This window comes from Odocoileus virginianus, chromosome 3 (genome assembly GCF_023699985.2).
Source record: "Odocoileus virginianus isolate 20LAN1187 ecotype Illinois chromosome 3, Ovbor_1.2, whole genome shotgun sequence".
Lineage (NCBI taxonomy): Eukaryota > Metazoa > Chordata > Mammalia > Artiodactyla > Cervidae > Odocoileus > Odocoileus virginianus.
Window position 1 is genome coordinate 29,873,296 of NC_069676.1, and position 23,331 is coordinate 29,896,626.

At 38.2% G+C, this 23,331-nt stretch overlaps 1 protein-coding gene and 1 pseudogene across 2 annotated transcripts in view; both read right to left on the reverse strand.

The window, feature by feature from the left end:
• The window catches only part of LOC110126769 (protein FAM170A-like), a 45,626-nt gene extending 44,288 nt beyond the window's left edge, over nucleotides 1–1,338 (reverse strand). For both annotated transcript variants that reach the window (XM_020876635.2, XM_020876636.2), the window contains exon 1: nucleotides 1,090–1,338. In XM_020876635.2, coding sequence (XP_020732294.2) covers nucleotides 1,090–1,099 — 10 coding nt within the window. In that variant the 5' untranslated portion in view covers nucleotides 1,100–1,338. The remainder of the gene's footprint in view (nucleotides 1–1,089) is intronic.
• Nucleotides 1,339–9,576: 8,238 nt separating this feature from the next.
• LOC110126761 (CREB-regulated transcription coactivator 2 pseudogene) lies at nucleotides 9,577–20,583 on the reverse strand (annotated as a pseudogene).
• Between the last annotated feature and the right edge of the window lie 2,748 nt (nucleotides 20,584–23,331).

Below are 23,331 nucleotides of genomic sequence, written 5' to 3' on the forward strand. Positions count from 1 at the left end.
AGTGCCTGTATCAATTTACACTCTCACCAACTGTACAAGAGAGTTTCCTTTTCTCCACACCCTCTCCAGCATTTATTGTTAGTAGATTTTTTTGATGTTGGCCATTCTGACCTGTGTGAGGTGATATCTCACTGTAATTTTGACTTGCATTTCTCTAATGAATGCTGTTGAACATTTTTTCATGTGTTTATTGATCATTTGTATGTCTTCTTTGGAGAAATGTCCACTTATTTGTCTGTTTTAAACTGTTACTGCTTTCACACCTTCCTCATGATGTAACATGCCCTTGGAAATATTAAATTCCTTTCATGGGTAAGAGTTATCGCTCAAAGCTTTAGGGTAGGCTCCAATTTGCCTTTCTCCTCTCATTGAGTAATGATTACTTCTCATAGTAGTTACTTGTCTACTGTGAATCTCCATAGTAACCAGAATTATTTCAATTTCCTTCCCCCCCCCTTTTTTCTTAAAGAGTCCAACTTGCTCTTCAAGCCAACCATTTGGTTTAATGGTGTTTTGCATGTGTTCTGTGGATTATGTTTTCTTTCCTTATATTACACAGAGGAATGCCCCCATATTACATTTTCATAATCTGAGAAAACAATTTGCCTTTATTCCTGAGTAAATTCTATATGACTTTATTCTCTCATCCCTGCACAACCAGATTTAATGTTTAAATACTTCTCCCCAGTTTTTCCCTCTACTTTATGAGTCACACTTTCTTCTTCATTAACAAGAGAAAGTACTATTGGAAAATGTATAAGAACATCACTTATTTAACCCCCAATCTTAGGTAGAAGCCAGATAAAGGGAAAAACATTTTTGAAAAAAATTACACTAGTCAACCACTACATATGTGACAGTAACTCAAGAGTAATACGGTATAGGTAGCTAAGTCCAAAGCAGCAGAGACAAAGACCTGATCATCTGAAGTTTCTCTTTACTCTCAGGCCACCTGGAGTCCCAGAAAGACCAGCTTACATGCATCTTCCTCTCCCTCTTTCCCTTCCTCCCTCACCACAGATAGGAAATGCTTCCCTTCTTTCTTCAGAACTCAGTTCCCTATGCTCAGGAAATAGGCTTAACACATACCTCCTGACATCTTTGCAAGCCTAGAGGAGTATGTTCTTTCCACACCTCCTTGTTGGTTTCTGTTTCATGGTTCAACTCTTTGGAGAGTGATTCAAATCAGGTAACTTTCTCCCTGCAATTCTGTAGCCAGACAGTCAGCTGATAATGACAAAGAATCAAATTAGTACATTCAAGAACATTTGAGAGTCTGTCTCCTCACCAAGTCACTGTCCTGACCAGTACTTCAGACCCATTATGATGTAAGTCATAAGTCACTAGGATCTCATCAGGATTCTATGACATCATTACACTCCAGGGCTCAGCTAGTATTCACAAGATGGCAAGACTGTGGCAGCCCATGACTAGGGTGATTCCTTTTATCCAACAAAGACTCTACCATTAACTTGACTTTTTATTTCTTGAACTTGATATCAAAGCAAGAGAACAGATGACATGGATTAAAGGAAGAAAATATTTTATGTGTCCAGGATGACAACCACATTACTGAATTTTCCCAGAGCTAAGGATAAGGCAGTATCTGAGAGTACTAGGCTTAGAACCATGCCTGTCTCACACATATGTCTACTAACACATATCACATTAGTGTACTACTGAACTTATGTAAAAATATAAGTTATACGTGAGGTATATGCTACAATGTAGGTATAGATGTGAGAATATCATAATTTCACACAATTCTAACATTAATGAATTTCCTCCACTATTGAGAATACTCCTGTGAATTTTCAAAAGTTGCTTTCTCATGCCACTCTCTTCTTTTTCACTTTCCCAGAGGTATGGAGAAAGAGGAATCCCCTGTCTTCACACCCCACTGGCCCTCCCCATGAATCCTGTCCTTGTGAAGCCTGAGGGTCTCATGTTCTAGGCTCCTCATTCCAGGCCTCAGTACACGTCTCCTGGAAATAGCTGGACTCCATACAGAATTTGAACTCCACAATGAGCTCCATTCTACCTCCTACTCACCTCTGAACACGCCTCTTCTCCTAGAGACAATAAATGTTTACTCCCAAGTTCAGCAGTTACAACAGAATCAGCCCAGGATCAAGCTTCCCTTATGTATTCTCTGCCCCCAGTAAACCATACCCCTGAGAGTTCTCTCCCTTACCGTGGGCTCAGCCTTCTCATTACCACTGAATGGTAGGCACATTTACCAGGAAATTCCTAGCCTTGTTAACTATCAGAAAAAGGAAAAACAAAAGTTAGATACTATTTTACATACATCAACTTGATTAAAAAAAATCAAACTATACAAATGATGTTAAAATCAAATTATACAAATAAAAATATACAAACTATACATTCATAAAAATGAATGTATACAAATTATACAAGCTTGGTGAAAAAGGAAACTTTATGATCTAAAATAAGGTATTGACCTGTGTACTTGGAGAATAGTCAACAACTTATAAAATCAAATAAGCTATAACCCATGATACTGTAATCTCATTCCACATAGGAATCTTTACAAGGACAAGAATCACAGGATTCAACTAGTAGGGAGTTGAAATTTTAGTCTCCAATTTAAGAATGGATAAGCAAAACATGGTAGGTATATATTTTCTTACTTCTGTATTCAGAATTTCAAGAATAGAAATTAAGCCCATTAAGATATATGCCTGTAGAGTGGGGCATCAAGAAGGAACTGTTGATCACAGACACAAAGAAAGTATAATTCAGCAGAATAATTACAAGTAATCTTAAACAGGCTAGTGACTAAGGAGAATTATTAACTCAAGAGCTAGTCATTTTTAAAAAAGGAAAAATCAGGTCAGATTAGGTCTAGATTTAAGAGAAAGACTTGTTCTAAAGATTCCTTACTGTATTAGTTTCCTATTGCTGTTGTAGCAAACTATCACGACTCAGTGACTTAAAATACAAATTATCTTAAAGTTTTGGAGGTCAGTAGTCCAAAATGAGTTTTATAGCTTAAAATCAGGATGTTAGCAGGATTCATTTTATCTGGAGGCTTTAGGGGAGAATCTGTTCCCTTGCCACTTTCCAGGCTTCAGAGGCGGCCTGCATTCCTTCGCTATTGTCTTCTTCCTTCAACTTCAAAACATATAACTCTACATTCTGCGTCCACTGTTAACATCTCTACTCTATTACTCTCCCACTCCCCTCTCATAAGGAAGGCCTCTTGTGATTATATCAACCCCAAAAGGTAATCTTCTCATTTTAAAATCCTTAACTTAATCCCATCTGCAAAAGCTCTTTCCACATTTTGATACTTAAGGTAACATATTCAGAGGTTCCAGAGATTTGGAGGTTGACTTTTCTTTCCAAAACAGATGAAGAAAAGGGAGTTCTTAAGCTACCAAGAAACCAAGGGAGAAACAGACTGTTAGAGTAAATTCACCTATAGCAAAATATACTAAGGTACAAATATAAATCTCAAATTAAACAAGAATAGAGAAAAAAATGTGCTCAGCAAATACGTAGATATATTGAGTAAAACAAAGCAGAATGAATAAAGAAATTTTGTTTGAAATTTAACATAGTCCAAGAAACAGAAGAACAACTACATGAGAATCTTTCATGCTATAGAATTTAAGCAACTAGATTCAGTAAAATAAGAACTCTTAAGACAAGCTGATGAGTAAATGAAAAGAAATAAAAAAGAAGAATTAAGAGCAGGAGAAAATAAAATGTCTCTAAAAGGTCAAAACAGGATAAATAAACAAATCATAACCAGAAAAGCCAGAATAAAGTTTCAAACTGAAAAACTGGCATAGTGATTTAAGTGTAAAGCAAGAGGTAAGTATATAATTAGAAGACAATAGATCAAAAAAAAAAAAAAAAGACCAACTTATGTAACACAATAATGAGATGAACAAATGAATCAGAATTATTTAAGATAGGATACAGTAAAAAATCCCTAGGATAAAGGAAAAATTGAAATTACAAATGAACAGGGTATTTATATATTTTCAGGAAAAAACATAATACAGGACAACTTACAGAAATGTATAACCTCGCTACATTTTTTTTTAAATCATAAAGAATAAAACAAAATTCTTCAAGTATTTTAATAGAAGAAACAAGTCACTTTCGAGTGGTAAATATTTTACCACTGGCTCTGTTGTTGTTTAGTAACTAAGTCATAACTGACTCTTTGCAACCCCATGGGCAGTAGCACTCCAGGTTCCTCTGTCCTCCATTGTTTCCCAGAGTTTGCTCAATTTCATGTCCATTGAGTTGGTGATGCTATCTCTAACCATCTCATCCTCTGCCATTCCCTTCTCCTTTTGCCTTTAATCCTTCTCAGCATCAGGGTCTTTTCCAATGACTTGGCTTTTTGCATCAGGTGGTCAAAGAGTACTGGAGCTTCAGTTTTAGCATCAGTCCTTCTGATGTTAAATATACAGGGTTGATTTCTTTAGGATTGACTGGTTTGATCTCCTTGCAGTCCAAGGGACTCTCAAGTCTTCTCTAGCACCACCAGCACCAGGGCAAAGCTGGCTTTACCCTTCCACAAAGCAACATCTATACCTGATGATACTGGAGAAGTATCCACAGATACTGAAACAAAGAAGGTGTCACACTGCTTAATTATTTGCAGTCAAGTCATTTTTAAGTGCAAAAGCTTTTGGCAGACACTGTCAAAGGTGTTAAAAAATTTTCAGAGAATATGTGTTATATGAGAGATTCTTGAAAAAAAGTCTCAACTCTGTAACACAATTAAAAAATGAATGAAAATACTATGAAAACATTTTAAAAATGCAATACTTCATGCCAAAGAACAGTAGAATATTGGCAGCAAACATCTAGTGGTGGAGGTGAGAGTGGAATGGGGACTGACCCAATTATATTCCCAATTATTATACTATACTCTATGAATCAGTTTGGATTTGAGAGCTTTCAAGCACTGGTCAAGTTCAACTGCTCTAGACTTGTCACCTGTTCTGTCTTACCACCTGCTCCAGCACTATCTAAATTTTGATACTACCTCTGTATGATGACTCTTATCTCTCTGCTTTGGTCAATTTGTTCCTCCTGTTTTGCAAATTAATACAACATCTGGGCTTGACTGTTACTGCATTTAGTTGTTTAGTACAGTGAATGGCTGATGGGTCAACTCGGAAGTTTTCTAGGTCGGGAAATTCAATGTATACATCACTGTACACCCAGTTTAGCATGGTAGTGAGTGCTCAGAATCCTCTTTCAAGTAAACATATATATAATTTCAGTTTTATTTTGTATTACTTACACATAAACACTAAAGTTATGCTAAAAGTTAAAGAGGGCTTCCTTGGCGGCTCAGACAGTAAAGAATCTGCCTGCAATGCAGGAGACCTGGATTGGATCCCTGGGTCAGGAAGATCCCCTACAGAAGGGAATGGCAATCTAATCCAATATTCTTGCCTGGAAAATTCCATGGACAGAGGAGCCTGGCAGGCTATAGTCCATGGGGTCACAAAGAGCTGGACACAACTGAGTAACCAAGACTTTCTTTACATAACGTAAACCTAGGGAAAATAACTTGAAAACTTTGGATAAATAGTTTGGCATTTCTTTCTCTGAGTACTTTTTCTTTTTAAAATATTTATGTTTAATAATAAGTTGTCACATCTTTGAAAGTTTCTGGTTTTTAAAGAAATGTAATAGTCTTGATAAACACTTTCATGTGATTGTCCTGTTGTAAAATACAAGGTGGAATTTATGTGATAACTAATTAGATTATAATTATGTATAACACTAATTGGCCAAAAACACAACCAGAATGTGGTTCTGTACTTTCCTGTTATAAAAGTACCAAAATATATTCAACAACATTACTGATCTATTTAATTTGGTACACTATCCAATTACAGTGAAATGCATATGAATATAATTATATAACTTATGACTGCCTAATGAGGTACCCTGTCCTGAAGACATTCTCACAGGTAGGTCAAGGTATTTATTTATTTTTCACATATGCCCTGTAACATTTAAAGGTAACTCAGGTCATGGCACAAATTCTTCTATATGGACGGCTACAATTACATACTGAATTGATCTAAGTCAATGATAAATTGCTTCCTATTAAATTTTTAATAGGAAGAGAAGTCCTCTTTAATATGTAAGCCAAAATGCAACCCCTGTAAAGGCCATATTTATGAATTACCTTGTTAATTGCTATATTTCTATTATTAGCAGCAATAGACATTTTATTGTAACAATAGGGATATATTACACAAAGATATGTATTAATCCATAAATGAGTAAAGATGAATGAATTCAGAGTCAAAAGTGTGCTTAGCTTTTCTCTGACTTTAATTAGTTAACTTACATTAAGTGAAGAAACAATGTATCTCATAACATCTTTCTAACAACAGCTTTGAAATTCACTTAGACACATCATTTCTTCTTATAAATGAGTGCTACTGGTCATGATTTATAAAGAGGAAATGTTAAGAAAGCCTCAGACACTTAAGCAATCTTCTTGGTCATATGACTAGTAACTGTGCAATTTCTATACTTAGTTAACATAAAGTGAAATGAAATTTGTCTTTCTTTGACCTAGGAGAAACTGTATTTTGTTTTGGATGCTGCCCTTAATAATACAGTGTTACTTAAAGCCATTCCTTACTAGATTAATATAGCAGTGGAAATTTCGACTCAATAAATCAGCTCTAAGATTTTTAATAATCCTTAACTTTTTATCACTCCCAAACAGCAGATTTTGTAGAGGTCAAAAACATTGACTAGAATAGCACCTGCTTGATGCCAGCTCTCAAGAGGAAGCTTAAATAACAAACTTCACACTCTACTGTAACATCCAATCTTTATCAAGTCTCTCTACTGAAGCAAAGCTGTCTGTAGCGAGGTGTGAAGCTGAGTACAAGAAAAACAGAAAGTGCCAAGAAGGCTATGAGTTTCTTCACTGAAGACTCAATTGTTCTAGTTGGTTTTTGCCTAGGACAACTGGTGGAAGGTAGAACAGAGACAGAGGACTGGGTCAGCAAGGAACATATTAGGGCTAATATCTACAACCCTTCTTTCAATCTTCTTTTTACAATTCTGCCACATTTCTATATTGAATGGGTAGCTTGAAAGGAAACAGACAAGTGAGGTTAGTTCCTGCAATGACATGACCTGAGTCAGTTTTATGGATGTAAAACAGAGTAAAGAGCATGGGCTTTGGAGAAAGCTCTCAGTTGAAACTCCAAATCTGTCATTTAGTATCTATTGGAGACTGAGCAAGAACGCTGAATTTCCTAACTCCAACTTTTTCATCACAGAATGATGGCAATCTATAGAGTTGAAGATAATGTGATAAAACTCTTAATATACATCCTGGATGATTGTTAGCACTTGAAAACTATGTTTAAAAAGGTGACTCTGTGTTGAGCACTTTCACATAAGATGGTATAAGAAATGATAAATCTAAATTAAATCAAAATGTCTGATTTAACACTAAAAATCTGGTAAATCCAAACAGAGAACACTTGCTACTTGGAAGAAAAATTATGATAAACCTAGAGAGCATATTAAAAATCAGAGACATTACTTTGCTGACAAAGGTTCATCTAGTCAAAGCTATGGTTCTTCCAGTAGTCACGTACAGAAGTGAGAGTTGGACCATCAAGAAGGCTGAGCATCCAAGAATTGATGTTTTTGAACTGTGGTGTTGGAGAAGACTCTCTAGAGACCCTTGGACAGCAAGGAGATCCAACCAGTCAATCCTAAAGGGAATCAGTCCTGAATATTCATTGGAAGGATTGATGCTGAAGCTCTAATACTTTGGTCACCGGATGTGAAGAGTCAATTCATTGGAAAAGGCCCTGATGCTGGGAAAGATTGAAGGCAAGAGGAGAAGGGGAAGACAGAGGATGAGATGTTTGGATGGCACCACCGACTAATGGACATGATTTTTGGCAAGCTCTGGGAGATGGTGAAGGACAGAGAAGCTTGGTGTGCTGCAGTCCCTGGGGTCACAAAGAATTGGATATGACCGACTAACTGAACAACACAGGACATTAAAAATAGCTAATTTACTTTCAGCACTTAATCTGTTTAAATATTTTCACATCCTGCTTAATTTTAAAGATGGAAGTAATTTTAGTCAATTTCCTTTCTTTGTTCTCCTATATTAATCCAAAATTACAATTCTCATTTGCCTTTTACAATTTTATGAAAGAATTGCATTCCTAAAATTCTCTTGAAAATTGGCATTGTGCTACTTTGATGAGTGTTTCTGTTTTCATTTAAATGCACTTTGAAATAGATGCTCTGAGAAATTAGATGCAAAATGTTTTATCTGTTATCTGGCAATGGCTGTGTTTTACTATCTTTGGTGCTAAAAACATCTCTTTCTATGGTGATAAAAATATATTTAGCATTTAATTGTCTCAAATCACCTGCAGTTAAGAGAGTTTGCAAAACAGGAAAAAGTAATGTTGTACAAGTTTTTAATAAAGTAAATCAGCACAGGAGCAGTTACTAACCAACAGATGATTTCCAAATACACATCTTTTAAAAGAGGAATCATTACTAAAGGCCTGGTGTTAAAGCTAAAGATTTCTTAGGAATCTATTTTATTTTTATTTTACTTTATTTTTAAACTGTAATAAAACAATTTTACTTGTGTAATTTTTATCTGTATACTCATAATGAGTTACTATTTTAGTTTTGCTAAGAATAACTTTTAACAAAGGTGCTACTATTTTTTCTTCCAATTCTATCAAGATGTGATTGATATAGAGAACTGTATAAATTTAATGTCTACAGCATAATTATTTGACTTACATACATCATGAAATGATTAGCACAATGTTTGGTGAATATATATTATCACATATAGACACAAAATTGTAAGAAAATATAAAAAAAGTTTTTTTTTCTTGTGATGAGAACTCTCAGGATTTACTCTTTTAACAATTTTCATAAATAACTTAAAGCAGTGTTAATTATATTTATCATGTTGTACATTACAACCCTGGTATTATCTTATAAATGGAAGATTGTATATTTCTATTGTCTTCACCTAATTCCCCCTTTCCTTAATCCTCATTTCTGGTAACTTCAAAGCTAATCTCTTTTTCCATGAGTTTTTTGTTTGTTTCTTCTCTTTTTTTTTGATAGGATTTTCTATTAACATATATTTAGTAAAAAATAATATCTACTCTGGCTCTCTTCTCCATTGCAAGGTGAAGAGTGGTGAGGAGGGGCTGGAACTGCCCACCCCCAGGAATCTGGACAAGCCCTGCCTCCAGGGCTCCCCTCTATCCCCCATTTTCCAACAGGCTCTGACCTCCAGAGAGATGGATCAAAGTTACAAGTGCTTTAGGCCCTCCCTTGAGCTCCCCCAGCCCCCCCAACTTGTGCAGAATTCAGGGGCCACCTGGGGAAAAAACCCTTGCCTTTTCTTATTCTTGGGATCCTTCATTGAAGTCAGAAAGAGGATCTGGGGGCAGAGAGTGGCATCTCTACTGGCTGGGGGAAGCGAGGGAAGGGACAGTGATGGGGGACAGGGCCGAGAAGAGGGATGGCGATGAGGTGGCCTCACTGCAGCCGCTCACTGCGGAACAGGCCCCCCACAGCCGGGTCAGGCAGCAGGGCGCAGGGGTCGCTCAGCATGCTGAGCCCCTCCCAGCCCAGTGGCTCCATGCGCAGCTCCAGGCCCCACCCAGCTGCTGGCACCTCACAGCCCAGCATTCATTCCAGGGCCGCTGCAATCTCCTTGGAGTTCCTGGGGATGTGTCTCCTGTGAGGATGATGTTAGGCCCTCAGCCATAGTGGGAAGAGTGGGTTACATTCTGGTGGTTGAGGGCATGAGGGTCCTGGGGGCCACTCACTGGCCTCTCACCCCCTAAGAATCCAGGCCCTTCGGAAAAGCCAGAGGGATCCTGCACCAGCTGGTCGATGGGTTCCCCATGCTGAACTGCTCCAGGTTCCCCAGGCCAAAGTCACTCATCGACTGGTGGTAAGACTGCTGCCCATGCTCACTGGGGCTGGGTGGGTACAGTGTCCCACAGTGCAGCTGCCTGCCCAGGGGCTGACACCCTGAGGGCCACACTGAACAGGCCTGAGAGGGCAGCCCTGGCCGCTGCAGAGGCGTTGGGGTGAGTGGCTGGGTGGGCAGAACCAAACTGGGGGGGCTGTAATGGATATGGAGGTAGCCGCTGGTAGGTGAGCAGCTTACTGGTATCCAGGGGGACGCCCTGAGTGATGGAAGACAAGGTGGGTGACCTTGTTGGGTTGGTGAAAACTGTTTGGGCAGTTGCTGTTGGGACCTTCTGGCATTGGCTGGGCCTGCAAACCATGGGGACTGAGCGACAGATGGTGGTGGCCGGGGAAGGCCCCGGGGGCAGAAGCTGAGTAAGGCGGGGGTGGCGGTGGGAGGGTGGTGGAGAGGGCGGAACCAGAGATGAAGCAGAGAGGAGGTGGAGCGGGCCCGGGAACTGAGTGAGGGGTGACCCAGGGAGGTGGCAGGCAGTGCATGGTGGGCCAAGCAGGAGGCAGGCAGTTGTGAAGGGTGACTGTGGGAGCCCTGGAGCTGGGGCTGAGGACCGCTCAGGGAAGCCTGGAGGTTAGGATTGCTTAGGGAGGACTGCAAGAATGGGTGGCTGAGAGGTGAATGAAGTCCTGGCACATCATAGCCCGGGCCCAGGCCCAGGCCCCCACTGATGCCCAGATGGGTCATGGTGTGGGTCACACTGGAGGGACTGTTGCCCCCACTCAGGCGGAGACAGGCTGTCTCCTCTGCGTCCAGGCGGTGGGTAGTGGTGGGGGAAAGTGCAGGGTGGTGAGGTCAGGTAGGAAGCCTCCCGTGTTCATGGCAAGTAGGAGGACAGGCACAGTAGCAGGCTTGTCAGGAGAACGGAAGATGTTAATTCCAGGGACTTCACAGGATTGAGGTCGGGAGGAGGATGAGGACAGCTTCTTAGCATCCCATGGTTTCAGCAAGTGTTTACCATCTAGCAAGTTCTCCTCAATAGAAGGGACTTTGGAGTCCATCTCACCATCCAGAAAACCTCCACGGTGGATCGGCAGGACCCTGGTGGGTACAGGGCCTGGATAAGCGTCCAGAGGTTTGGGGTTCATCATGCTTGTGGAAGGACAGAGTCAGAGCTCTGTTAAGTGCAGATGGTAGTCCAAACAACTGCCCCTTCACTGCAGGGAAACTGCCCCAGGGCATTGTCCTCCACTAGCTGTACTCGGGGAAGGAGATAAAAAGGCAGGACTCTAGGGAGAGCTGTCAATGTGCCGGGGGTAGCAGTGAAGTGGGGACACCATTCCTCGGGGATCTCGCTGCACCTGTTCCACCAGCCCGTGGTTCCCAGTGCTCCGAGATGAATCCAGAGGAGAGTGGAGGAACTCTGTAGCTTGGCCAGGCCACAGCCAATCCAGTTCACGTTGGGCAGAGAGCCACCATAATGGGAGCTCCTTGTGTATGCCAGCCGCAGTTTTTGGGCCTGTAACTGAGTAAAGCCGATGTCCATTATCACCTCCTTGAAGGCCGCCATCTCCTCAGCCTGACACTGCTTCTGCAGCGTGATCTTCTGACTAAACTTAAGCGGATTGGAAGGTGAAGCCACGGTCGAACTGGCCCATTCGCTCCAGACGTCACCACTTTCTCCCCCTTCCCTCCTCGCCACCCTCCCAATACAAGCCTCCACCTCCACCATGGGCCCCAGCCCAGCTCTTCCAGCCATGACCGCTGCCACCTCTGAATTTTTTCTTTCTTTCTTCTGAAGTGTAATTGACCTACAACACTAAGTTATTTCCTGGTTACCACATATTAATCTGATATTTCTAACTATACAAAATGATCACCATGATAAGTCTAGTTATAATTTCTCAACATACAAAGAAACTGTATTTACTATATTCCCCATATTGTACATTTCATACCTATGACTATTAACTGAAATTTTGTACTTCTTAATCTGCCTATTTCTCTCCCCACCACCCCTCCTCTCTGGCAACCACCTATTTGTTCTCTGTATCTATGACTCTGTTTCTGTTTAGTTATGTTTGTTCATTTATTTTGTGTTTTAGATGCCCCATACAAGTAAAATCATGCACTATGTGGCTTGTCTGACATTTCACTTAGCATAATACTCTGTCAGTCCATCCATATTGTTGCAAATGGCAAGGTTTCATTATTTTTTATGGCTGAGTGGTATGCTATTATGTATGTGTATATATATATATATATATATATATATATAGTATTTTATGTACATATATCTTCTTTCTACACTCATCTGCATTTGAGGTGCTTCCATATTTTGACTATTATAAATAATGTTGCTATGAACACTGAGGTATATATGTTTTGAATTAGTTTTTTTTTTTAATTCAGATACATACAAAGAAGTGGAATTGGTGAATCACATGGTAGTTTATCTTTTTAGTTTTTTTGAGAAAACTAAGCAGAGAGATTACTTTGCCAACAAAGGTCCATCTAGTCAAGGCTATGGTTTTTTCAGTGGTCATGTATGGATGTGAGAGTTGGACTGTGAAGAAAGCTGAGTGCTGAAGAATTGATGCTTTTGAACTGTGGTGTTGGAGAAGACTCTTGAGAGTCCCTTGGACTGTAAGGAGATCCAACCAGTCCATCCTAAAGGAGATGAGTCCTGGGTGTTCACTGGAAGGACTAATGCTGAAGCTGAAACTCCAATACTTTGGCCACCTCATGCAAAAAGCTGACTCATTGGAAAAGACCCTGATGCTGGGAGGGATTGGGGGCAGGAGGAGAAGGGGATGACAGAGGATGAGATGACTGGATGGCATCACCGACTTGATGGACCTGAGTTTGAGTAAACTCCGGGAGTTGGTGATGGACAGGGAGGCCTGGTGTGCTGCGGTTCATGGGGTCGCAAAGAGTCAGACACAACTGAATGACTGAACTGATATGATTTGCTATAGTGTTTGCACCAATTTATATTACCATCAATAGCATACAAGTGTTCCTTTTTTGTCATATCCTCTCCAACATTTGTTATTTTGGGTTTTTGATGATAGTCATTCTGAGAACGGGGAGAAGATAATTCATTTTGCTTTTGATTTGCATTTCTCTGGTGATTACTGATATCAAACATCTTTCCATGTGCCTGTTGGTCACCTCTATGTCCTCTTTGGGAAAATGTCTATTCATATACTCTGTCATTTTTTAATTGGGTCATGTGTTTGCATGTTTGACTTGTATGAGCTACTTAAACTCATACATTAACTCCTTATTGGTCATGTCATTTACAATTAATTTTCATTCAGTAGACTGCCTTTTCATTTTGTTGATGGTTTATTTTGCTATGCAAAAGCTTTTAAGTTAAATTAGGTCACATTTGTTTATTTTCACTTTTGTTTCTTATGCCATAGGAGACAGATTCAAACAAAGAAGGCTATGATTTATGTCCAAGAGTTTTCTGCCTATGTTCTCTGCTGGGAATTTTATGGTATCTGGTCTTATATTTAGAACTTTAACTCATTGTCAGTTTATTTTGTGTATAGTATGAGAAAACGTTCTAATGTCATTCTTTTACATGTAGCTTTCCAGTTTTCTGAATGAAGTTTTTGTAAAAAACTTCCTTTTCTTCATTGTGGAGTCTTGCCTTTTTTATTGTAGATTAATTAACCATAAGTACATAGGTTTATTTCTGGTCTCTTCATTCTGTTCCACTGATAAATATCTGATTTTGTACCAGTACCACACTCTTTTTATTACTACAGCTTTGTAGTACAGTCTGAAGTCAGGGAGCCTGATTCTTCCAGTGATGTTCTTTCTCAAGAATTTTTTGGCCTGTGTGATATTTTTTGTTTCCACATAAGTTTTTAAATTATTTGTTTTAGTTCTCTGAAAAATATCATTGGTATTTTGATTAGGACTGCACTGAATCTCTAGATTACCTTAGATAGTATTCTCATTTTAACAATATTAGTTATTCTAATCATGAGCACAGTATATTGTTTCATATGTATGTGTTATCTTCAAGTACTTTCATCATTGTCTTATAATTTTGCAAGTACAGATTTTTTTATCTCTTTAATTAAACTTATTCCAAGGTATTTTAATTCTTTTGATACAATTATATATGATATTTTTTCTTAATTTCTATTTCTGATATTTTGCTGTTAATATATATTCAACAAATATATGACAGATTTCTATATATTAATTTTGCATCCTGTAATTTTACTGAAGTCATTGATGAGTTCTTATAGATTTGTAGGGGTTAAGAGGATTTTTTATAGTATCATATCACCTGCAAACAGTGACACTTATATTTCTCCTTTCCATTTTGGATTATTTCTTTTTCTTGTCTGACCACTGTGACTTAATTCAGTTCAGTTCAGCCACTCAGTCATGTCCAACATTTTGCAACCCCATGGGCTGTAACATGCCAGGCTTCCCTGTCCATCACCAACTCCTGGCGCTTGCTCAGACTTGTGTCCACAGATTCGGTGATGCTGTCCAATCATCTCATCCTCTGCCGTTCCCTTCTCCTCCAGCCTTCAGTCTTTCCCAGCATCAGGATCTTTTCCAATCAATCAGTTCTTCACATCAGGTTGCCAAAGTATTGGAGTTTCAGCTTCAACATCAGTCCTTCCAATGAATATTCAGGACTGATTTCCCCTAGGATGGACTGGTTGGATCTCCTTGCAGTCCAAGGGACTCTCAAGAGTCTTCTCCAACACCACCATTCAAAAGCATAAATTCTTTGATATTCAGCTTTCTTTATAGTCCAACTCTCACATCCATACACGATTACTGGAAAAACCATAGCTTTGATTAGAGGGACCTTTATTGGCAAAGTAATGTCTCTGCTTTTTAATATGCTGTCTAGGTTGGTCATAGCTTTTCTTCCAAGGAGCAAATGTCTTTTAATTTCATGGCTGCAGTCACCATCTGAAGTGATTTTAGAGCCAAAGAAAATAAAGTCTCTGACTGTTTCCATTGTTTGCCCATCTATTTGCTATGAAGTGATGGGACAAGATGCCATGATCTTCGTTTTCTGAATGTTGAGTTTTAAGCCAACTTTTTCATCAAAAAACCAAGAGAGTTTCAGAAAAACACCTACTTCTGCTGTGGCAAGGATTTCCAATACTCTATTGAAGAAAAGTGGCAAGATAGGCATCAGTGTCTTGATCCTGGTTTTACAGGAAATGCTTTCAGCTTTTCACTTTTTAGTATGGTGATAGCTCTGGCCTTACTGCAACGTTCTATATAACCTTGAGGCATATTCTCTCTGTACTGACTTTATTTTTTTAATCACAAATGGATTTTGAATTTTGTCAAAAACATTTTGTATTTAATGAGGTGATTGTATTTGTTTTATTCTTCAACTTGTTAATGTCTTGTATTACATTTATTGATTTTTGGATATGGAACTATCCTTACATTTCTGATATGAATCCATTTGATTAGGTGTATGATCCTTTTAAAGTATATTTGAATTTGGCTTGCTAATATTTTCTTGAAGATTTTTACATCTATGTTTCTCAGTAACACTGGCCTGCAACTTCCTTTATTTTTTATACCTTTGGTTTGGTATCAGAGAAATGCTGACCCTATGGAATGACTTATGAAGCATTTGTTCCTCTACAGTTTTTGGAATAGTTAAAGAAGTATTGGTATTAACTCTTTGATGAATATTTGGTAGAATTCACTTGTGAAGTTACCTAATCTTGGAGTTTTTGGTAGTTGGGATTTTTTTTTTAATCACTAATTCAATGTGATTGCTGGTAATTGTTCTGTTCATATTCCTGATTCAGTCTTGTGATATTGTGCAGTTCTAAGAATGTGTCCATTTCTTCTCTGCTGACCATTTTATTGAATATAATTGTTCTTAGCAATTCCTTATTATCCTTTGTACTTCTGTAGTGTTAGTTGTAACCTCTCTTTTTTCAATCCTTATTTTATTGATTTGTACATCTCACTCATTTATCTTGATCAGTCTGTTTAAAAGTTTAACAATATTGTTTTATTTTTTCAAAAAAACAGCTTTTAGCTTCATTTATCTTTTCTATTGTATTTTTAGTCTTCATTTATTTTTGCTCTGAATTATAGGACTCATTTCCTCCTACTAACCTTGGTTGGGTTTTTTTGCTGTTGTTGTTTTGCTTTCTTTTTCCAGTTCCTTTAGATGTAAGGTTAGAGTTCTGTTGTTGTTTGAGATTTTTCTTGTTTTCCAGTATAGGATTGTGTCACTATAAATTTTCGTTTTAGAACTTTTGCTGCTTCCCAAAGATTTTGGGCCACTGTTTTTCATTTTCATTTATCTTCAAGTATTTTTATTTCCTTTTTGATTTTTTCATGGACCCATTCATTGTTTAGTAGAATACTGTTTAGCCTCCACATATTTGTGTCTTTTGAAGTTTTCTTTTTCCTGTTTTTGGTTTCCAGTGTCATAGCATTGTAGTCTGAAAACATGCTTGTTATTATTGCAATCTTCTCAAACTGACCAAGAATTATTTTGTAGTGTCTCATGTGATCTTGCCTGGAGAATGTTCCATGTGCAATTCAATATGACTTCTGTTGCTTTTGGATGGAATGTTCTTTTCAAATCTATTTGACCTAATATGTCACTTAAATCAGTGTTTCTGTGTTGGCTTTCTGTCTGGATAATCTGTCCATAGATGTACACGTGGTGTTAAATCCCTTACTATTACATAATTCTGCCTGTTTTTGTTTTATGCTTGCTGTAGTGTTCCGTTGCTCAGTCATGTCCGACTCTTTGTGGCCCCATGAACTGTAGTCTGCCAGGCTCCTCTGTTCATGGAATATTCCAGGCAAGAATTCTGGAAGAGGGTGTCATTACATACTTCAGATCTTCCCAATCCAGGCATTGAACTTGCATCTCCTGCACTGGCAGGCAGATTTTTTACCACTAGGCACCACAACATTTGCTTTATGGATTTGGGTGCTCATATGTTGGTGGTATATATATACACACACATATACATACACATACACACACACACAATTGTTAAATCTTCTTGGAATTATTCCTTGATAATTACCTTACATTCTCCATTGGTTTTTACGGTCTTTGTTTTAGTCTATTTTGGCTCTTATAAGTGCTGCTACTTCAACTCTGTTTTTGTTTCCATTTCCATTTGCATAGGATGCCCTTTTTCATTCCCTCACTTTCACTGTAGGTCTTTAGATCTGAAGTTAGTCTCTTGTAACTTGCATATATATGGTTTTTGCTTTTGGTGTCCATCGAGTTCTTATGTCTTTTTATTGGGGTATTTAGTCCGTTTATATTTAAAGTAATCACTTATAGATAGGATGCACTGCCATTTTGTTCATTGTTTCAGGGTTGTTTTCATGACTTTCTCTAGTTACATTCTTCTCTTTCCCTTTTCTTTGCTTGTGATTTGATGATTATCTTAATGGCACATTTAGATTCCTTCCTGCTCTTACTGTATGTATCTTTTACAGAATTTTAGTTTGTTATTACCATGAATGACAATATAATTAAATGGCTACATTGTCCTGAGAATGTTATCATTATTTTAAATATATACTGACAGTTATTTTTCAAGACAAAAAGCATGGAGCTGTACCAGTGAAATACACTTCATGATAAGCACAGTTGAGAACCATGAAATAGTTATAATCCAAAACTTAGTTCACAGAGGTAACATTCTGGAGCATATTATTAAAAATCTTAAATATGTGCTAAACTTTTGAAAGGCTTATATACACATAAATTGAATACACTTAAAAAAAAAAGACAAGAACCAAACATCTCTATAACCTTTCCAAAGAGATTTAGTCAAATATATGTTTAAATAATAGGTTATGAGAAAATATAGAAAATACAAAAAAATGTTCAGAAAAAGAGTATAGAAATAAACCATCAGATATAATTTCTACAAAACAAAAATTTTAAATTGCTAGTCTACTTATCACTTGTTTGCTCTCATGAAGTTTGAAGAGGTACCTATAATTGGTATTTCTCAGTGATCAATGCAAAGAAATATAGAAATACAATAGAATGGGAAAGACTAGACATCTCCTCAAGAAAATTAGAAATACCAAGGGAACATTTCATGCTAAGATGGGAATAATAGAGGACAGAAATTATATGGACCTGACAGAAGCAAAAGATAGGAGAATTGAAAAGTTGGCTTAAAACTCAACAATCAGAAAACTAAGATCATGGCATCTAGTCCCATCACTTCATGGCAAATAGGTGGGGAAACAGTGGATACAGTGACATACTTTCTTTTCTTGGGCTCTAAAATCACTGCGGATGGAGACTACAGCCATGAAATTAATAGACACTTGTGCATTGGAAGAAAAGCTGTGACCAACCTAGACAGCATATTAAAAAGCAGACACATTACTTTCCCACAAATGTCCATCTAGCCAAATCTATGGTTTTCCAGTAATCAGGTTGGATGTGAGAGTTGGACTATAAAGAAAGCTGAGGGCCAAAGAATTGATGCTTTTGAACTGTGGTGTTGGAGAAGACTCTTGAGAGTCCCTTGGACTGCAAGGAGATCCAACCAGTCCATCCTAAAGGAAATCAGTCCTGGGTGTTCATTGGAAGGACTGCGCTGAAGCTGAAACTCCCATTACTTTGACCACCTGATGTGAAGAACTGATTCATTGGAAAAGACCCTGACGCTGGGAAAGAATGAAGGCTAGAGGAGAAGGGAATGACAGAGGATGAGATGATTAGATGGCATCACTGACTCGGTGGACATGAGTTTGAGCAAGCTCTGAGAGTTGGTGATGGACAGGGAAGCCTGGCGTGTTGCACTCCATGGGGTCGCAAAGGGTCAGATACGACTAAGCAACTGAATTGAGCTTGGGACTATGCTCCATCTTGATGCTTCCTTTCAGAGTATTCAATGTTATCTTAGTCAATATTTTGGCTTCTTTCTCTTTTTGTTCATTGATAACAGTTCCTTCATGCTCTCTATCTTACTGACATTATCATTTAAAAATAAAGTGTCTTTGGAATGATCTTCTTGTAAAACCTTCTCTAATGACTTAACTTCAATAACATTTTGTCTTGTAACTTTTGGACCTTTGACTGTAGCTTTTATCATCTTTTTTGTTGTTGTTGCTTGTTTTGACAAAATCCATCAAAACTTGGTGAAAAGAAGACAAAACTTATTTTTTTCAGTCACAGATTTTTAGTCCGCTAATACCTTGAAGATAACATTTTTAAACTTTGTTTATAATACAAGTACAAAGTAAATTACTTTTAGAGTTGAAGAGATGATTGTTGACAGACTTGGAGGAAATTCCAACCCCTTTAATTTCTCTGAAAAAGAGGCAAAAATTTCTTGCTTTTTTGCTTTTCCTGTACTACAGTTTCTTAATTTTTAAAATTTTTACATATGCCTAAAATTTCTAGGGGCTTCCCTGTTGGCTCAGATGGTAAAGAATTCACCTGCAATACAGGAGACATGGGTTCAATCCCTGGGTTAGGAAGATCCCCTGGAAAAGGAAATGGTTACACACTCGAGTATTCTTGCCTGGAGACTCTGATGGACAGAAGAGCCTGGAAAGCTACAGTACATGAGCTCATAAGCAGCTGGGCATGACTGAGTGACTAACACTTTCTAGCCATAACTCTCTCTCTCTAAATATATATGTGTGTGTGTGTGTGTGTAAGTTCTTCCAAAAACTTTCATTTACTTCTTTACTTCAGCTTTCTCCTGTCACCTCCCACCTTCATGCAAAGGAGTCACAAGTTTATATCTCCAGCATTCATAGCTCTAGTTTCTCTTTGAAATTCTAATTTAAGTGAGCAAGCACCACAGAGATATCAAAACAAAATATATACACTGTCAGATAAAACATGCAAGTATGGGCACAAATAATCAAAGACTTCATTAAGGGGAACTATTGCAAGAGAGAAAATGTTCTTACCATCAAATTTATAAGCATCTTAAAAGTCAGATAGAAAGGGTTTTGTTTTGTTTTGTTTTTTCAGAAAAAATAAACAAAACTAGCAGGAGCTAGGTGTGAGGGAGTGGGATGAGGCAGTGGCAAAATCAGAGAGTTGAACAGCAAATGTTTTTCTTTGTAGTTCCTATTCTTGGGAGAGAGAATAAAGGAAGAGACGTTTCTTGTTACAGTGCTTGCATAAGCTCAAGAGCAAGTCAAAGTTCAAAGGAAAGAAGAAAAGCCTAATTAAATGTTGGATAAGTCATATTAGTAGGCATTTTGCTTAGATTGGTCAGTGAGAACGAACAGTGATATTAATTTCTTATAAAGCAAATAATATTCAGATTCTTTAGAGGAAAATTTTAGCACATCAGTCCCCAAACTTGTTGGCACCAGGGACTAGTTTCATTGAAGACAATTGTGCGGCAGGAGGTGATGATTTCGGGGTGATTCAAGTGCATTACGTTTATTGTGCACTTTATTTCTACTATTATTACCTTATGATATATAATGAAATAATTATACAACTCACCATAATGCAGAATCAGTGGAGAGGCTATAAATACAGATAAAGCTTCGCTCACTTACCCACCGCTCATCTTCTGCTGTGCGACCTGGTTCCTAACAGGCCATGGATGGGTAGCGTTCATGGTCCGGGGATTGTGGATCCCTGATTTAGAGCATCCGTCTCTGGCATTGTCATGGTAATCAAAGGTATCATAACAAGGGGTGTAGATAAGTCACATGAAGTAAGGTATTTTCCTGGAATAAAAAGAGGTAGGAAATCCTTAATCATCACTGCTTTCCAGGTGCACAGAGATCAGGTAAATTTCAACACTGCCAAAACAAATTTCAATTTCTATTTTACCTTATGGACTACTATTTTACTTCATTAAAATATTTCATTTTTCTAGCTTCTCTATTCTCAACAGTAATATTACTAAATGATCAGCAATTCTGACCAGCACCCATTCAGAAGATCTTTGAAGTGATTGCCCTTGATCAAAAAGCACTCCAAATGGAAGCATGCAATGTATGCTTGAGAAAAATTACTGGCACTTTCTCACTCTCTACCCTCTTTCTGTCAATCACTGTTACTTGTACAATAACTTTCGATTTTGGAAGACTGCTATCACATCTCCAGGGGAAGATTAAGTCCAAAATACTTTTCTACAGTCAGATATCTCACTCCACAATGTACTATTCAACATCCATATACTGCTTTGTGATCGCTTTTTTTCTGTCCCAACCTCTTTACATTCCTAAAACCCCTTTCATTGTGCCTTCTAGAATGCTCCATCACCAGCAACTCCCTATGCAACCTCAGATTCTTTTTAATCTGTCCTGTTCATCACCCTGATGATACTGCTTCCCCTGTGTTCTCTCAAGTAGTTGCTTTTTCTTTCATAACTGAAGTTCCTATAGCTTGAATAGTTCCAGGGGGAAAATAAAAACTCTCTGTCAGTATATTTATCAGGTTAACATTACACTTATATATTAACCTATGGATAATTAATACCTTTTTATATTAAATCTACATAACCAAAAATACCAAAAGAATTTTCATTTTTTTAAGTCTCTTTGGTTCTGAGGAGAGTGAAAAAGTTGGCTTAAAGCTCAACATTCAGAAAACTAGGATCACGGCATCCGGTTCCATCACTTCATGGCAAATAGATGGGGAAACAGTGGAAACAGTGACAGACTTTATTTTTCTGGGCTCCAAAATGACTGCAGATGGTGATTGCAGCCACAAAATTAAAATACACTTACTCCTTAGAAGGAAAGTTACGACCAACCTATACAGCTTATTAAAAAGCAAAGACATTACTTTGCCAACAAAGGTTTGTCTAGTTAAGGCTATGGGTTTTCCAGTGGTCATGTATGGATGTGAGGGTTGGACTGTGAAGAAAGCTGAGCACCAAAGAATTGATGCTTTTGAACTGTGGTGTTGGAGAAGACTCTTGAGAGTCCCTTGGACTGCAAGGAGATCCAACCAGTCCATCCTCAAGGAGATCAGTCCTGGGTGTTCATTGGAAGGACTGATGTTGAAGCTGAAACTCCAATACTTTGGCCACCTGATGTAAAGAGTTGACTCATTGGAAAAACCCCTGATGCTGGGAAAGATTGAAGGCAGGAAGAGAAGGGAATGACAGACGGTGAGATGGTTGGATGGCATCACCGACTCGATGGACATGAGTTTGAGTGAACTCCAGGAGTTGGTGATGGACAGGAAAGCCTGGCTGCTGCGGTTCATAGGATTGCAAAGAGTTGGACACAAATGAGCGACTGAACTGAACTGAACAGAACTGACTTGGTCCTGTCAGAGCATTTTAATTTTCTTCATATAGATTTTTTTGTCTTCATTAAGTTGACTCAAAGGCATTTCCTTTCACATCGTTGTCTTAAACAGGGTATACTTTTCAATATACTGACTGTGCATGTTTGCTCCGTCTCTCAGTTGTATCCAACTTTTTGCAACTTTTAATTTTATGTAATCATGGGGATCATATGGGGCTTATCTTTGGATACAACATGGTTAATTTTACTGCCACACTTTTAAGACTGAATAATACTTGTTTTCTGGTAATAATCCCACCTGGTCATAATGTATTGATCTTTGAAATGATAGAGTGCCTTGACCTTTCCTCTTAGTGCATGTATTTTTGTTCACCTGTATCCATTCTGTAATTTAGCTCATTGGTTCTTGTCCTTTTATCTAGTTTTTTTTTACTTGACATTTTCAGTCAATACTATTATCTTATTTTTCTTAATTAATGTTTTTAATATCATTCCCAATATTTCTTCTACTCCTATAAATTTACTTTAATATTGCTCATTTTATTACCTTTTGGTTATAGTGGTTGCTATGCTACAAAACCTTTTTTATTTCTTTTTTTCTTAATGTACTTTTTCCTGGAGACACTGACTGGTTGGCCTACTAATTTGAAGATGAAGCTGTTTCCAACGGAAGTCAGCCCTCCTGAAAAAGAGAGCTTTCCATGAGGTGGTCACCATCCCTGGTCCTGCTGTGCACACCATAGTTGGGAGTCCCAGAATAATCCTGATGCTGCCCCACTATTCCTAGTCAGCACTAGGCTGGAGGATGTTATTTTCTGCATTAGAAAGAAAGCACTATGGCACCAATCCACAAAACTCAATGATAAGGAGACAATTCAGTTCAGTTTAGTCATTCAGTCATGTCAGACTCTTTGTGACCCCATGGACTGCAACACGCCAGGCCTCCATATCCATCACCAACTCCTGGAATCTACTCAAACACATGTCCTCTGAGTTGGTGATGCCATCCAACTCTCTCATCCTCTGTCTCCCTTTTCTCCTCTTGCCTTCAATCTTTCCCAACATCAGGGTCTTTTCTAATGAGTCAGTTTTGACATCAG